The following is a 17,324-nucleotide window of genomic DNA, read 5'->3' as shown; positions in this document are numbered from 1 at the left end:
CAAAAATTAACTGTGATCGCCCTCGAAATAGTTCCTTTCGGAGTTGACACAGCTGCATACGATATTTCCACTGTTGAAGGCAATGCTGTTGATAATTTTCTGTAAGGATGTTCATGAGCTCTGTCGTTGATGACTTCAATGCTTGTACCGTCTCAAAATTGGTCCCTTTGAGCGTGGATTTGATCATTGGGAAGATAAAAAAGTTGCAGGAGGGGTGGTCAAACTGCTTCACAAACAAAAGGTCTTTGTGTGCTGGCGCGTACTTCTCACTCGTTCGCTTAATTTTCGAAGTAAAATGGCTGATTTACCGTCTGGCCGCTTGGAACCCACTCTTGCCATCGTAACACACTTGATATCAAATAAAACTGATTCCTCCACTGCTGCTACTTAAGCGATCAATTTTAAACTTGAATCACTGGTAGAGGATAGATCGAGGTCAAACTTGGTTTGTTTATTCCGCCATCACAATTATTGGTTGCCTAGTTACAGCATCAGTCTCGTTATTTTTGTGTCAGATCTCGTGTACAGTGGGAGGTACCCAAGGAAGACGATAAAGGTGGTACAAAGCACAACTGCGATATGATTCTTTTCAATCATATTTTGTGACATCTCGCCATTTCGTGATTTTAATTAAACCTGATCAAAATTTGTAGAAAAAAGTAATTCGCTTTCGATAACATATTTTTGTTACAGAAATTGTTCGTGTTACATATTTTGTCGTAATATGTGTAATTTGAATTTAAACATGTATTTAAGTGATATCATTAATTATAAAGCGGAAGAAAGTGTTAATGCATATTGCTGGAACTTCAGCTACAAATTTGTTTTGAAGTCGTTACAATTTCTTTGCAGAGAGTAAATAATGGTGTAGTGGAGATGCACGGGAAATTTGTTACTCGGTACATTTTCTTGCCGCCAATTTAAAATTATTTGTGATGTAAAGTAACCAAGTGAACTTTCTGTTTAATGGTTAGATATCTCTCACTTCAACTGCACCAACCGCAGCTGGAAGTATCACACGCCTCACTTGCCTCACAGCAACACCCGGTTCTATCCGTTCATTTGTTTTTCCCCATTCGGATTGCGTTTTCATGTTTGAATGTTAACGTTTATTTTGGCGACATTTTTTTTCTACTACAGCTCGACTGCCAATGTTCTGGGCTGTGACGCCGTGTGGCCTCGTAGGTAAATACTAACGTTTAGGCGAAACGTCTCCATATTAGCTCCGGAAGATGTCTCTGTCTTCCAGGGCTATATATTGAGGTTATGTTTCTACGACGGTGTCTACCTACGAATTCACACGGCGTCACATCCCATCTCCGTCACACAGCTCAACTGGATTAAGACACAAGTGACAAGAAGGCACCCGGATAACAGAAGGTCCGTGTTTAGCCAGACGGAAGTTCATCTTGTATGTATTTAAACAAGGTCTGTTTTCGTTATATTAATGATGATAAAAAATTCAGGCCAAAACATAAATTGTATGTTCAAATTATGTATATTATTTCGCGTTTTCGTGAAGCAGAGGACGGACTGGATATAATTAATGCACGATCAGTCACTCCTCATAATTATTGTAATGTCGCCATGATAGTCCCCAGTTTCAGAACTTTGACCTGAATGACATCGGTCGGTACAAAGACGTCTTCCCCGCTGTTATGAAGGATTATGGTTACCATTCGATAGAGGGGGAAGTAGCTCATTAGTCAGTTTCCATGCATTGTCTTCCGTGATAGATGAGAGGATGAATGTCTCATTCATGAAAATAATGTAGCGCCCTAATTACCGTATTTACTAACATTTCTGAGACAGTTTACCCCCATCTCGCGAACTCTAATTTTTCTCCAATTTTTATAACGTTTAAACTATATTTGTTGCTTTCCTAACAGAGTGTAAGTTTTTGACCTTGGTTGTCAATGCGTTCTATGGGGCTCATTAATTGTTTGTATAATGAGACATACGGAAAAATAACGAATGTCTATATTTTTATGCTCTTGTGGCTTAACATATTTCTTGAATATTTTTCATCACAATTTGATCTCATTTGTTTCCTCCTCTTTCACATAGGCTATCTGCAAACACTGTAGATAATTTTTCTGATCTCGCTATGTAATACTTTTTTTTTCCTTTCTCGCATTGTAACCGTTCTCCATGCTAGCCATAATCAATATTAATCAAAAGGACAAATAAACCAAGCCGATATTTTTTGAAAAGAATGTACGTACGTTCATGATGTTTTGTCTCAATGCATCTCATCAGTGAACACACCGTCTACGTGTTCTACTTCAGTTATTATTACAAATAAGTTAAACACTTGTATGAAGTAAGTTTATTTCCAACTAACCTATTTGACACCTTACATTCGCCTGCTCGCAACATCGCCCATAACCTCTAAATCTCGTAAGTGACAAACCCCTTCTACCAACTACCTGACCTAGCAAAGCTTTATGGTTGCCAAGAGGTTACAGAGTCCCCTCAAATGTCAAAAGAAGGAGGCTAAACTTTTAAAAATAACGAAGGACGTCGTCATAAAAATGAAACTGACATCGCAGTCCAGGTTGAAAGAAGTGGGCATGAATCATGGTACGAGGCAATTCTCTTTGTTATTTAATGATAGCATTATACTTTAAATGCAAAACTAAATGATAACTCGTAAAAAATCAAACAAAAAAATTATGTAAGTTAGAGAATTTTAACACCAAAATAAATAATTTTGTATATTCACTAAGTTTCTTAATGCATAATTTATCTCATTTTCTAGAGAGGCAAATTATTTACCTTTACCATTATTCCATGTCACCTATATTTGACTTTGACATTAAAAAGTGCTAAGGGTGGAACCTGGACACTCAAGAAAGCACTTGGATGTTACCCTGGGCCGTCCTGGGTCAACTACAGCCCTGGAAGTAATTATGAATTGGCCAAAGAATCTAATCCGTGATAGCTGATTGATTGCTTGATGTCCTGTCGCTCTTAGCCAGAGCATAGGGCCTCGACAAAGCAGCGGCAACGAGTTCTATTACGAGCCAGAACTTTCAGCTCCCTCCAGGTCTTTCCTTCCTTCTTTGCCTCCTCTTCAGTGGTTCTCCTCCAGGTTGTTTTTGGCCTTCCCCTCTTCCTCCATCCCTGGGGATTCCAGGAGAGTGCTTGCTTTACGACAGTGTTTTGGTCCTTCCGCAGGGTATGTCCAATCCACCTCCATTTTCTGCTCTTAATTTGTGTGGCTATTGGCTCCTCATTTGTTTGTTTCAAAAGGTCTTCATTTGTTATGATGTTGGGCCAAAACACGCGAAGGATCCTTTGGAGCATGATAGCTGAGAAAGAACAATATATTAAAAACTTTGTGAGTAACAAATACAACTACACAGCATTTCATTTACCAGAACAAATGTGTGACACGGGACATATTTTAACACCATCTAATGCAGTTGAAGATACTGACATTCCTTCCTACATCTTCTTGACAATGGTGCTTGATTAAACATGCAGACATCTTTACCATAATCACATTTATTATTAGTATGTAACTCCACTTTATCTGCTATATGTGCCTCCTTCTCTTTCAAAAATCCATTCAATATATATGCCATAAACATTAAAATGTGGATATGAGAATTCAATGTAAGGGAAATTACTCTGACTTTATTCTTTGCATGTTATTTTTAAGACACAAAGTTTGGGACTTTGTTCCACTGAAACTATATGTACTGCTTGTTTTACAGGACCATTATATCGGATGCACTGCTCCTCTACAGCTAGTGGAGTGGCCAACATGTACTCATTTTCAAATCCAAATAGTTTGGCCACTACACCGTTAGACTCTGCAGTGGCTAGCTCACGTCTTCTAGTAGATCTTGAGCCGGTAGTTGCTCACTCTATAGTACCAAATGAGACTCGTAGTATGATGGCGCGGGGAAACACATTCTCAAGAGAAGCGTGCTCAACTGGGATGGACCTACATGTCAGTGAATTAGGAGAGATGAATGATAGGGTACCAGGAACGGGAACGAGCGTAAAGTCACCAGGACCACCTCTGTCTTTCAGTTCTTCAAAGGACGAGCAACACCAAGACACGACAGTGAAGGGTCTCAGGTGAATGAAAATTATTACAACACCTGGCAAGTATGTTGAAAGAAAACTCCACTCCCACCCCTGATTTTGATTAAAGAGAGGAATTGTTCCATCAGATGTGTTCATTCAAATGCCCTATGAGAGTAGCGAGGTCCTTCGTTTTCTACGTACATTAAATTTACTGAGTTGCCTTCCCCTCTATCTTGTATAAGTCTTGATTAGCCTGTTTTTTTTTAAATCCAATTATCTTTTATACTAAGAACTTTTATTTACAACTGTAAGGCAGCGAGGACCTCTGAAACTTCGATAAACTTCGACCACACTACATGGTACAACAACCCAGAAGACAGCCATCTTCAAACTCACCATCGTGAAAACCTCAGATTCTTCATCATTACTTTTCCTTTACCATGTGGTTGCGATTTATTAAATAGCATCAGTGTCCATTATCTGATCTGTATAGGAACCTCTGACCCTTCAAACATATTCACTGTGAAAATGGGACTTGCAATGTTCACTAAAATGTTTGAAAACTTTCTACATCTTTAAATCCAAAGCCATACACAGGAAATAATCTATAAAATTTCTGTATTGAAATGTGACATTGAATACAGTTTAAAGCCATGTAAGCAGTAATTGATTTAATGTAGTGTCAGTGAGAACAAGAATACAATAAAAATTACTTTCCATAATTTTTCTCAATTTTTGCCCATCACATGCCTGAAAGAAGCCTTATATTAATGAGAGCCAGTTAAATAATTGTATAATTTAACTACCAGTTAACCATAACTGAAGCAGATATTTATAATTGAAATATATGAAAAATTCTTTTCTTGTGCAGTCATGGAACAACCTTCAGACAGCAGATATTCAACCCTGCAAGGCCACTACACACATCGACCAGTCTAGAGTTGCAATCATCGCCATGTGTGATATCAGAAACTCCTATCTGTGGGACAACTAAGCTTGAACCACAGCTTCCATCCAGTACTTTCACATTTACAAGTACAGGCGTAACCACAGCTACGTGTACGACTTTCAACCCTTCGTCTACCGCAAAGCCTGCAGGAAGTATTTCTCTTGCTGCTCAAGCCGCCGTTTCTGGGGCAGGGCCTGTTCTGCTAGCGGCATCTAGCACACCATTGGTGACAACCACTGACTCGAGAGAACATGATGCTCTGTATCATTCCACAAAGTTCTGAGGGGTATAATTTTTATTTTATTTTTTATACTGCAGTCGACTGTAAATTACCGTCATAATTATGTAATTATTTAATTTATATTAGAAACAAGTATTTTACTTGTGCAATGACGCGTTCTGTATCCTTGGTTTGGGCCCGTGAAGGATCTATGAAATGTAAATAAATTCTATTATATTCTGAAATTTTGTACAGGTTTAATTAAGTTTGTCAGCACTTTAGAATTGTTTCCACATGTCTTTGTTATTATGACTTATGTATTTTAAATCAAAAACAAACTACTTACCAACACCATTGTTCAGTGTCTTCCATTAGCAGTTTGAGATATATTCAGAATATCAAGTTCTCTTATCTTCTGGGACCCAAAGATTTATGTTATTACAATGTTCGCAGAAACTCACCAAACGATCAAAGACTTTGCCCGATTTGAGGCTTTGCCTTAAGTGTGAAATTAATAAAACACCATTAATTAAACCCATAAACAACTAAAAAGACAAGATATAAAATATTTTCAGTTATGTGGTAAGTTGTTTGGATAGAACTGAATTTTTGCATTATGTAACACCAATTAATTATTATATTACACTTATTCACATGAGAATAATAATTATGTAATGAATATCCAAAGTGATCTAATAATTTGCTTGTTTGTTCATATCCACGATTGAAAATCTTATAAAGCAGCTCCATTCTTCTTGATCTTAGTCCGTGTAGTCTGGGTAGTTAGTCATCCTCGGTGGACTAGTGGTTAGCGTGCTTGCCACTGGACCCTAAGGTTTGTGGGCCAAGGATGATGGATTTTTAAGGGTGATAAAAATTAGTAGTTGGAGGGGAAGTAAAGCCAGTGGTCCCATGTCGTAGATTTACGGCACGTAAAAGAACCTTATGAACATGATACGAGAGGATTCGTAAGCAAAATTCAGTGGCCATTTCTCACCCAAGTCTCTCCTGATTCACTACTAGATGGCTCTAGCAGACAAATCAGGATTGAGTAGAAATTGTGCAGAGGCAGTGGGCTTCGTCACTTACTTCTCATAAATGCGCACTTAAGAGATAAAGGAACCTCCCACATGGGAGGAGGCCAAGGCTCGACTTCAGACTGTTGCGCCATAGAAGAAGAAGAAGAAGCAGTAGTCTGGGTAGTGATGTCATGTAATATTGTGATAGATTAAGGAAAGTTCTTTTGAAATGTTGGAGGCTTGGTGATGAATGCCAAGAGTGTGTTCATCCCTGATCCTCTGACAACTGCTTTTGATTCCATAAGTGTCTTACTTTATTAAAAGGTATTCATTCAATTAAATCAAAAGTGATTGGATAAAACAAGGAGGAAATATGAACATGCAATTAAAATTAATCTAAGTTAATGCGAAGTGTACAATATCTGAAATGACTAGGCAATGATTGGAAGAATATAATAAGTAAAATAAAAATAAATGAAGTGAGGGAACCGGCCAAACGAAATCACAGGGATAATTTGTCCTAGAGGTGGTTTTAAACATTAGACCACAAGGAAATTCGAAATACGCAGACAAAATGGAATGGCAGTGACCACCTTCTAGGCCATACTAACCCAACTGCGTGTTGGCCTGGTTTCCTGTTGCTGGTCTGAAAACAAACATAGAATGGAATCTTTATCTCCAGCAAACCAGCCACAACCAACATCTGTGAAGAGGCTAGAGCAGAGGAAGCAAAAATTTCCGGGTTGGTTTTGTCATCTGTGAGTGAAATTCAAACAAAACTTTCTTTAATGTCCTGCATTTAATTAAAATAAGAAGAAGCAGTCAGCGATTGTTGCTTTGTTGAGTATAAAAAATAATGTTAGAAAACAAGAGATAACAATGTAAAAAGTTTAAACAAAAGGTAAAATAGTTGTATATTATTTAATTAGCAATTACACAACAGGATACCTTAAATCAAGATTAACTGCTATCCTGTTCTGAATTTGTCCTGCCTTAGTTTCACTCACTTTTAATCTAATCAATAAATTTCACCTTGATATTAGTAGCTTTAGCATAAGATGTGCAGAAAATTATATAACAATGCAACTGCCTCATAACACTATTAATCAAACAGAGTGGGTAAATTTTATTGATTAATCCATTTAAACCAATTTTTCATAACTATATTATGCTATCGTGAGTTTGAATCCTTTGTAAAGATTTAGATTATAATTCAAATTGTATTTTCAGTTATCTTAAAAGAATCATATACCATTCATTTTTAAAAATGGATTTTGTTAAAAGTAAATTGTAGCCAGCCTATGTGTATTTCATTGACAAAAACTGTTCTTATTCTGAAATGTTGACAAACTTAAATATATCGTTTTGCTTATGTTTTATTCTTGGTGGTTGTTATTTTTTATGGCAGTAATACAATTTAATACTTATTTAGGATGTTTATACTATTAGCAGTTATAATTCTATTGTATCAAATTAAACAAAACAGTATAATTTATTGCATAACACATTTAACAAAACCAATTATATTTTACTGAAAAAGATACACATTTTTATATAACAAAGTTCTGTCCAAAAAGTATTACATAATGTGCTATATGTTTCTTTGTACCAGCTTTTAATGTTAGCTCAATTGAATTTATATATTGCTAGGGAGAGTAAGTTGTATAAATAACCAAGCTTTGAATAAAAATTAAAGTACCAGGGGAAAAAAACATTTGTTCTGTTAGCAAAAGCCATTCAAAATTCAAACGTCCAGTTTGTAATATTGTGACTGAAAGAAATTTCCATGTTATGGTTAAAGAATGAAATATTTTCTTCACATATTTCGATGTAATATTATTTGTGCAGGTCCATATTTATATTATCATTTCTTTTTAATTTAAATTTGTAACATAACTAATATTCTTCTTCTATGGCTCTCTGGTCCGTATTCATTTTTATGGTGCAAGGTTGTTAGCCATGCAACCAACCCCCAACCTGGAGGACCAGGGTACCTGTCTTAGTCTGACCTCTCCCCCTCGACCAATCTGGCTAGGGAGGCCCTACCAGTAGCTATGCTACCACCAGCATAGCTCTTAAAACAATTTAATGTCATAGTGAAATTGTTGGTACTGCTGCTTCAAATATGGGACACTTAAGTTTGACTATTGACCTGAAGACTGCCTATGGTGTTTTGTGATTTTTCTTTGTCCTTCCAGAGTAAGAGCTGGTGTAGCGCAGTCAGTAGAGTGACTGGCTACAAAATTATTGGGGATCATCAGAATGGGTTATGACATAATAGGTTAACTACTGGTCAGATTTTTTATACTTTGTAGATACTAGAGAAAAAAATGAGAGTATAATGAGACAGTAAATCAGCTACTCATAGACTTCAAGAAAGCATATGATTAAGACATGTTTCCTATTCAAAATGGTCTAAAACAAGGAGCTGCTTTATTGCCATTGCTTTTCAGTTTTGCTTTAGAATATGCAATTAGGAAGGCAGTGGCAAAGTTCAGATATCTGGGAGTGGCGGTAACAAAATTTGATTCATGAGGAAAGTAAGAGTAGATTACATACGGTGATTACAGTACTTGCTACCACTCAGTTCAGAATCTTTTGTATTTTCATCTGCTGTCTAAAAACATTAAGATTAAAATATACGAACTACAGTTTTGTACTGATGTGAAACTTGGTCTCTGACACCAAGGAAGGAACGTAGACTGAGGGTTTTTGAGAACAGGATTCTTAGAAGAATATTTGGACCTAAGAAGGATAAATTACAAGGAGGCTGAAGAAAGTTGCATAATGAGGAGCTTCATTAAGTTATACTTCTTACCAAATATAATTAGGAGTTTATTGGCTTGAAACTAGTTGTTCAGGTCAGCAATGACATCATTAATGGAATTCTGAAAGTAGCTGCTATGAGGATGATAAACAGTAATACTAATATTATCAGCTTAGAGTATATGCTTAGACTGAAAATTTATTATTTGGGGTAGACTATTGATATCTACGAGGAAAAGAAAAGGACCAAGTATTAAATTGACGTTGCCTTATCTGTAAGCCATCTTCTCCAGCTACAAAATGAGATAAACCATCTTAAAATAGTAAATGTGATGTTATAGTAATGTAAAAACACTGCTCCATTTTTGTGCATGTAGCACCAATACAATGACTGTCTTTACTATTTACAAGAGACAAGTAATACATCATATGCTAATAATTTGCATTCTCAGTTAAAAACCTAAGGTGGGGTCGCTTTATCAATTGAGCTGCCGGTGCCGGCAGAATGAATTACTTTCGGAGGTACATTGCCACAAAGGTCTGTGGTTAATCGTCTTAACGATAGCCAGCCAGCAATTCTTTTTAAACCGGGTACGTTTTACCCGGTCAACTTCGTGTGAGAGTACAACATATCCCCTCTTGATTGTGCTGTGGTGACTGTAACGTTGTTCTGCTTCGATCTTAATGTCTTAGAGATGTGGAAATGTCGGTCTTGCAGATGTTTTCTACCAATTTTGTGACCGTGTACCATGGTTTATAATTTGCCCGTGTTCAGTTTTTGTTTCCGTTGTATGTACAATTCCTTCGACATTGCCTCTTTTTTTGTCATCTTTGGTCTGCTATTCTGTTATATGGGTCAGTAGTTGGCAACAGTATGTTATTTCGTAGATTGGTAGTGGTGGTTTAACCGTGGTTACGTGCGTGTTCGGAATATGAAGTTTCTCTGAACACTGCCAACCACAGCACCTAATTTTTCAGGTTTCAGCAATACCATAATCGTGATCATAATATTGCAGCTTTAAGTTTGGATGCGAGCTTATGTATGTTAGAGCTAACAGCTAATGATGGGTAGACAGTTGTAGTCCCTGTGAGTTAGTTGATGAGAGAGGAACATGGCCGATGTGTGTGGTGCTGCTGTATATGCTTCAAAATCTTCTCCAACTGTGGTTTCAGATAGTCCTATTACAGATCCAGGATCAAGTATAAAGGTGTGTGTTTATTTAATGTGTTTCAGAACTAATTGTTCCTATTAAAGTACGTAATGTATTAGTATTCGTTATTACGGATTACTTTGGCCTGTTAACATATTGTAATGCCATACAGTCTTAAGCGTGATGAATTAGAGACGCGCAAGCCGGGAAAGATTGATTCCCAGAAACGTTACCTAATCACCATTTATGGATTTAGAAAGGTTCTGTCCTTTCCTTTCATTGGATTTTGTGGCAGGTCCTAGAAAAAAAAGCAACACCTTTAAAACGTTTTTATTGAAAACGTGACGAAGTGACATATAAAACTTGAAATCATTACATATCCTTCCATAATTATGAAAAGGTGCAAAGTATTAACACACATACATGTGTAGCTATGTTGTATAGAAGTACATAGCAAACGTAGATCATAGATAAGTGAACAGACTTTTGTTTCAGTACATTATTTCTGCAAAGCATATAAAAATTAAAAGTAAGTAATGTGTAAAAAATAATACCATTTTATATCTTTGCTTGATTAAAAAACTTAATACAATTAAATGTAGTGAAATCTCAAATGTAATCTTACATTGAGGTTGTAATAACTGTGCTGTGTTGTATGGAAATATATGTGCCTCCTGTAACAGCAAATGATCACTATACTATGGTAGTGATTATAACACAAATTTCTTAATATTATCACATGAGGTACAAAATCCTTTAACCCCTTCCAGTTTATCCTAAGATATCTTGCATTGATGATTCTTACAAAAAGAATATTAAGTTAATTTGGGCTAATATTTTATCTTCTGCCCCAAACTGTAAATCTGTAAATGCATATATTAGACTCTTGTTATCAGTAAATGATAGATTGGTGTACTTTCATAAGCCATGTGCGTTTATATATTTTCACACAAGAGCACACATGAATAGAGGGACTTCTGTTTCTGTAGCATGTGTTACAAGTTTCCGGTCTAGCTGCAGTAATATTTGTGTGCTGTGATTTTGATGAAGCTGATTTTTACAAACAATGGAAATTGGTAACTAATTAAACAGAGATATGTAATGATTTTAATTCTTTTGTTATGCCACATTACTTTATTTTTATTTTTATTTTCATTTGATGCTTTGTGGAAACAATACAGTGAAACAAAAGACTTCACTCATGGCCTGCTATATACATCCACTTATATACAATGCAGCAATATATATGTTTATGTCTTAATGCTTTGCACCTATTGTAATTAAGCAGAGATAAGTTATGATTATATATTTTGTATGCTGTTTTGTTATACTTTTCAATAAAAATTTGTTTTCAAGGACTACTTTAGATTTTTCTGTCGTGCTTGACAGGCAATTTTCAAATTATAAAAAAATATTGTTATTATGAACCAGTATTTGTAATCAAAATAGAAAACATAACTCATTTAATAGTTGGCCTAATTTTTTAAGAGAAAGTGGAATTATGAGAGGCTGTAAAAAGAACAAAAAGAAAAGTCTCTGTTTGATACCAACCATTGCCATCAAGATAAAAAAAGTTAATGAAAATCTGGTCAGTCATTTTTAAGTTACACGTGAACAGGCAAACAAAGTGAACTTTCATGCGAGCTCTGCAGGGATATGAATGCACATGAAATTGGCCACCCCAGTGATCTAGTGGTTGGCATATTGGCTTATTATTCCAAAGGTCTTGGGTTTGACATAATCCTTGTGTCAGAGACTTGGAATGGGCAGCAATGATAGGGGGGACCAGGGTCTTGGTCAGCCCCACCTCTCATACCCTGGCAGGCAGTAAACAGAATTTGTCCTTTGACTTTTGATAATGGATAGGGATTTCCTTGGTTGGAGTTACGTTACTTACTTAGTATTCAGACGGTACTGGTTTGATCCCAATTTTTTACACTAATATAAACCCAGAATTTGACGTTTGTGTATGGCTGGAAATCTTTCCACCATATGACGTAACCAGAGCAAAGAAACACAAGCAAATAATCATGTAAAGTGCCTGTTATTGTTGACCAATTTCAACCAAAATTGAACATGACATTATAGTTTGTCACAAACTCCCCCCAGTATAAAATTTTTTGAAAATCGGTTCTCGAGTTGTGACATATGGATAACAAAAACAGTTTTAGTATGTGCTCTACAGGGGTGCAAGTGGACCCAAAGATAATTCTATGTTGATTTGTTCAGAGGGAGATGAAGTGGGGAATGGAGGATAGTACATAATGAGGAGCATTGTAATTTATACTACTCACTGTAGAGGGGTTTGTAATGGAAAACTACACTAATGCTAATACTAAAACTTTGGAAAAACTATATGCAAAATTTTGCTGAAAAATATGTAGTTAATTTTCTGTGAGATGGCAGTTAACATAATGACAAATTTTGGATGAATTCTTTTTTATGCATTGAAAGTTATAAACATGTGAGGCAGAAGATTGCTGCCTCCTGGGTTGTTGCGCCGTGTAGTCTGGTAGATGTTTACTGACGTTTTAGAGGTCCTTGCTGCCTCCATCATCAGGGCGATGATGATGTGGGCAGCAAGGACCCCTGAAATGTCTGTAAATTTCTACCAGTCTACACGGCTCAACAACTCAGAAGACAACAATCTTCTGACTGACCGTAGTGAAAACCTCAAATCCAACATGTGAGGAAGTTCTTCAATTATTGTAATTTTATAATTTTAATATTGTTATTGTTCCAGAAGAAATTTTACAGTAAGTTACATAATTATTGAAATTTGTGCAGTATTATGCTACTCTTATAGAACACTTCAATACCGCCTGGCTCTTCCTTAAACGCCTTGTCAATGTGTAGTCCTGCTTTTTCTTCAGCTGAGCGCTTCTGTGTATCTGCCTTGTTGGGCGTATAATTCTTTACATACACAGGAATATATTGAATGGAGAGATCAGATATTCCACACTCATTTTCTGTGTACTGGTAAATAAAATATTCTGGCGATACTGTTAGTTATGAATCCATAGGCAAACGCTTGACTGAATGAAAATTATTCTTGTCAGTAATACATGACATGACAGTTTTAAATGAAGTGATAAACAGCATGCAGTCTGGTCTATTTAGTGATGATACTTAACTTTCATATGCTAATAGCTTCACTGCATATTGGAAGAGGTACTTCGCATTTTGTGTAAGAGGTAGAAGGGACAGTCAAATGATGTAGCAGCGTTGCTCCTTTTCTAAGTAAGAAATTGTTGTCACTGCATGTGCTCTAAGAATTACTGGAAGAATGAAATTTTGCCCTAAGTTCTTTCATTATGTTTAACCCTTTTAAAGCTCAATGGTAACTGTATGTACCACCACCTTTTCAGCCAACTGCATTTTACCCGTGGAACATGAACAGCAATCATTTCCCTAAGCAACATTAAGCAGTTGATCTCAGTAGTTACTGATGTGTTTCTACAAACAAGGCATATTAACAGGCTGTTGATACAAGAGGGCTACAGATTATGGTTGACTTTCATGTGACTGAACCATGTGTAATTAAATACTTACAGTTGTATGTACATCACTCAGCGTACAAAGAAATTTTGTGTTACGTGCAGATTTTAAAATTATGGTAGTTGAACTGTACCATTGTGCCATTTCAGGTGTTCCAAGAGGCAGCACTTTGCCTTGTTTTATGTTTAGGTTTGAAAAAAATTCCTTTCTAAACTATTAATTTTGTGGAAGTCTAAACCACGTAATTTGAGGCTTTGGATTTTCCTAATTGACCACCTCTCTAGAAGAACCATCAGAATTTGAACGTGAGGCAGCGTAGCTCAGTCAGTATAGTGACTGACTGCAGACTGGACTAGCGGGGTTCGATCCCCGACTGAAGCAGAGGATTTTTCCTTGCGTCCAGACGAGCTCTGTGGCCCACCCAGTCCTTTCTCCGGGGTAAATCGTGGCCGGGGTGTGATGCTGACCACTCACCCCCCATCTAGTGCCAAAGTTAAGAATGAGTAGGAGCTATACCTTCTCTCCCCCCAAGCTCTTATTCTTTTTTCATGTTGTATGAAATTTTTCATTTTTCTGTGCTGTCATTTCACCTCTGCCTGAATTATTGCTACCACCAGAATCTGTTAAATGAGTATTTTTATTTACACAGCTCCTTTCACTTTCTTGAAGTTTTTCTTTCTATGCGTCAGTCGTGACTTTGTTTTAGTGCAAAGTGTTGACTTTTCTATTGACTCCACAGTTTTATTCAAGATAGAAACAAAATGGGTGTGTTCAGTTTTGAAACTGCCCAAGTTGTCAATTTTGTTTGTCTTGTTCTGAGCTTTAAAAGACGGCGCTTCACTTCGAAAGCTTTCAGGCAAATTTACAATAGTTTTCCTACATTTATCGCAGATTCTTTGATCTTATACTAAGAACCTTTTTTTATCAACCATGCAATACACGTCTCAGGTATTTCTTGGTACTTGCACTGTGACTGACATTCAGGGGATTGCAAAACTCGTTTAAAATGTTAGCTTTTCGACACCTGTAGCAGTTGCGGCTATTTTATTATAATTGGCAAAAATAAAAATTATTTTTGCATTTGACAAAACCACTACATAACTCGCTACGCAAAGAAATGTAACTTAACTCTGATGGAATCGGTTGTGAACTGAAGGGCTGGATGGATCATGTTGCCCTGCTGCATGTCTATAGGTCACACCATGACCATCATGCCTACCATTCATTGTAGCATTAAACCATTAGAACGAATGTTCTTGTCACTGTTATGTCCCTATTGACACTTTCCAAAGGTTTATTGAATTAGTTGCTGAGTGTTGTACGAAAAACCTGGATGTGTTGAACAGCCAGTGAAGACATTGATCATGTGCACTTAATTCTTACTGATAAGAATGATTTACAGCAGCTTTTACAAGTAACATATACTACATTTATGAGTACGTTTAGTATTTGTTCAGTATTATCTTTATCAAAGCAAACAAAATGAAAAATATGTGATCTAAAAATACGTTGCTGGGTGCCAACAGTTTGATAAACTGTACAGTAGTGCTCTTGAATGACGTTTGCGGCTTGCTTTATGCTCCACGTCCTTTCTTTTGATGAGATAATTGTACTGTTTGTTAGCAAGAGGTTATTATTGCATGGTAATTGAACATGGTTTACTGAGTTTAGATAAATAATACAGGAAGACGTGGTACAGTTTAGATAATTTTTAAATCTTTTTGGTTCTCAGGTCTAAAAGACATTACTTCTTAAAACAAAGACTTTATTATAAAAAGTATTTATTACCCTCAGGAATCTGTATCAAATTTAAGTTTAAAATTAAATGGATTCAAGGAAGTTTTTTGATTGAAATTGAACCACACATGGTACAATGTAATATAGTATTGATTAAATATGTCTACCATGCATGAAAGTCCTTTACCTAAAATTATACTTGCAAATAGTCTAGTCTTCTTCTTTGAGTGACTTTACAGAAAGAGTCGAGTAATTCATTAACAAAATCTTTGGGTCTTTTAATTGTTTTGTTTTTAATTGGGAACACACTTCCTAGAATCAAGTGTTGGTTTAATAGAAGTTATTTATATTGGTTTTTGTGTTTAGACTTTCCATTCCAAAATTTTTTTGAATTCTTGAATGATGATTTCAGTTTCTTATGTCGTGTGTGTCAGAATTGACATGCCAAAAATGTTGTTGATTTCGGAATACAGATGTCTCACTGTCTTTGACATATTTTTATCTGAGACAAATGTGTCAAATTCAGTGGTTTTTCCCCCTGAGATTTGCCTTTTCCGCTGTGGTAGGCATGATCTGTTTAATGGTCTCTTCCTGTGTTATTTTTCAAACGTGAAGTTCCTTGCTGGCTGTGTTCATTGTCACAGTTGTCTTGTGTAGGTGAAACAATTTACTATTTCCAATCTTATTACTAGCCTGCTTAATTTCATGGAGTTGAAACAGTCTTCGGGAAATACATTTACTCAGGAAAGATGTATTTTTGCAAGGACCTAAACTCTGAGAATATGAAAGTCACTGCTTTACATGTATATGCCTCTGTGAAGAATGAAACAGTGCTTAGTTAGAATAGGTTTTAGTTTTGTGCATTCGTTCTGTGATATTTTTTGTGCTATGTCTTAGGGGCTTAAAATATGTCAGGACCAGTGACTTTAACTGCGCTGCGAGGAGGTAGCTCTATCAGCACAATGTCAGTGTTTCTGCATAAGTAGATAGCTTTAAAATGTGTCTGGCTGTAGAATTGGCAACACTTTGCCTTCATATTTACATTTCTGGAAGGGTTTTAACCAATTCAGAAACAAATTTACATTAATTAAAAGTAAAAATAAAATTAGAAAATTCGGAATGTTAGGTGTTTATTGATTTGCAATGTCATAAGATTATTTTCATTCATGATTACACTTTTCTGTAATAATTAAGGCAATTTGTAAAATATTTGATGATAAATTGTTAAAATATTTCAGGAGCTACTTAATGCAATGCAAGTTTAATTAATAAAATAAATTAAGTCTTATATCGTTGATCAAAATTGTACTTCTGGCTGAATTTGTACTGATTTTGTGATTGTAATTGTACTTTAGCATTACTTTAAATTCGTGTCACAGAATATTTGTTGGAGAAAGACGAGCATACCTCTAACACAGGTTACATGATTTCCACTAGCCATACCTGATACCATTTGGTTATTACAATTTGTTTTGTATGCTTTTTCCAGCGGATGTTATTGACGTTTTTGACACTTATAAGCCAGTGAGGCATGGGTTTATAGAGGATAATACTGCTAGGTATGAAGGTAGCTATGAATATATTGAATAAGTATTTGCAGGTAGGTGAAAAGGGCTGATCATCCAGCTAGGGTTGGGCATGGTTCTAACAACTCCTCACAGTATAAAACAAGTTATGAAATGTTACACAGGTCCTCAGACCTAAGAAATGGAAAATGGGCATGAAATTTAGAATTTGGACTGTCAGAAGTCTCTACAGGACAGGTTCTTTGAAAACAATATCAAGAGAACTAGTAAAATGTTTAGTAGGATTTGAGGTTTTCATGGCGGTGAGTCAGAAGATGGCTGTCTTCTGGGTTGTAGCGCCGTGTAGTCTGGTAGAAGTTTACGAACATTTCAGAGGTCTTTGCTTTCTCCATCATCATGGCAATGAGATGTAGGCAG

General features: G+C 36.1%; 2 protein-coding genes across 9 annotated transcripts in view; both read left to right on the top strand.

The window, feature by feature from the left end:
- LOC110834590 (uncharacterized) overlaps positions 1-7,608 on the top strand; it is a 77,445-nt gene extending 69,837 nt beyond the window's left edge. For both annotated transcript variants that reach the window (XM_022073909.2, XM_022073910.2), the window contains exons 5-6: positions 3,723-4,092; positions 4,913-7,608. In XM_022073909.2, the coding sequence (XP_021929601.1) occupies positions 3,723-4,092; positions 4,913-5,273 (731 nt within the window). In that variant the 3' untranslated portion in view covers positions 5,274-7,608. The remainder of the gene's footprint in view (positions 1-3,722; positions 4,093-4,912) is intronic.
- A 2,289-nt stretch (positions 7,609-9,897) lies between these two features.
- The window catches only part of LOC110834591 (adenosylhomocysteinase-like 1), a 46,470-nt gene continuing 39,043 nt past the window's right edge, over positions 9,898-17,324 (top strand). For 4 of the 7 annotated variants that reach the window (XM_022073912.2, XM_022073916.2, XM_022073911.2 and 1 more), the window contains exon 1: positions 9,898-10,203. In XM_022073912.2, coding sequence (XP_021929604.1) covers positions 10,108-10,203 — 96 coding nt within the window. In that variant the 5' untranslated portion in view covers positions 9,898-10,107. The remainder of the gene's footprint in view (positions 10,204-17,324) is intronic. The other 3 variants (XM_022073914.2, XM_022073917.2, XM_087354434.1) reach the window with 2 other exon arrangements.

Source organism: Zootermopsis nevadensis, unplaced genomic scaffold, assembly GCF_977971745.1.
Source record: "Zootermopsis nevadensis isolate Lab colony 2312 unplaced genomic scaffold, Znev_1.0 Znev_ptg000023l, whole genome shotgun sequence".
Taxonomy (NCBI): domain Eukaryota; kingdom Metazoa; phylum Arthropoda; class Insecta; order Blattodea; family Termopsidae; genus Zootermopsis; species Zootermopsis nevadensis.
This window is presented reverse-complemented; position numbering and strand designations above follow the sequence as displayed.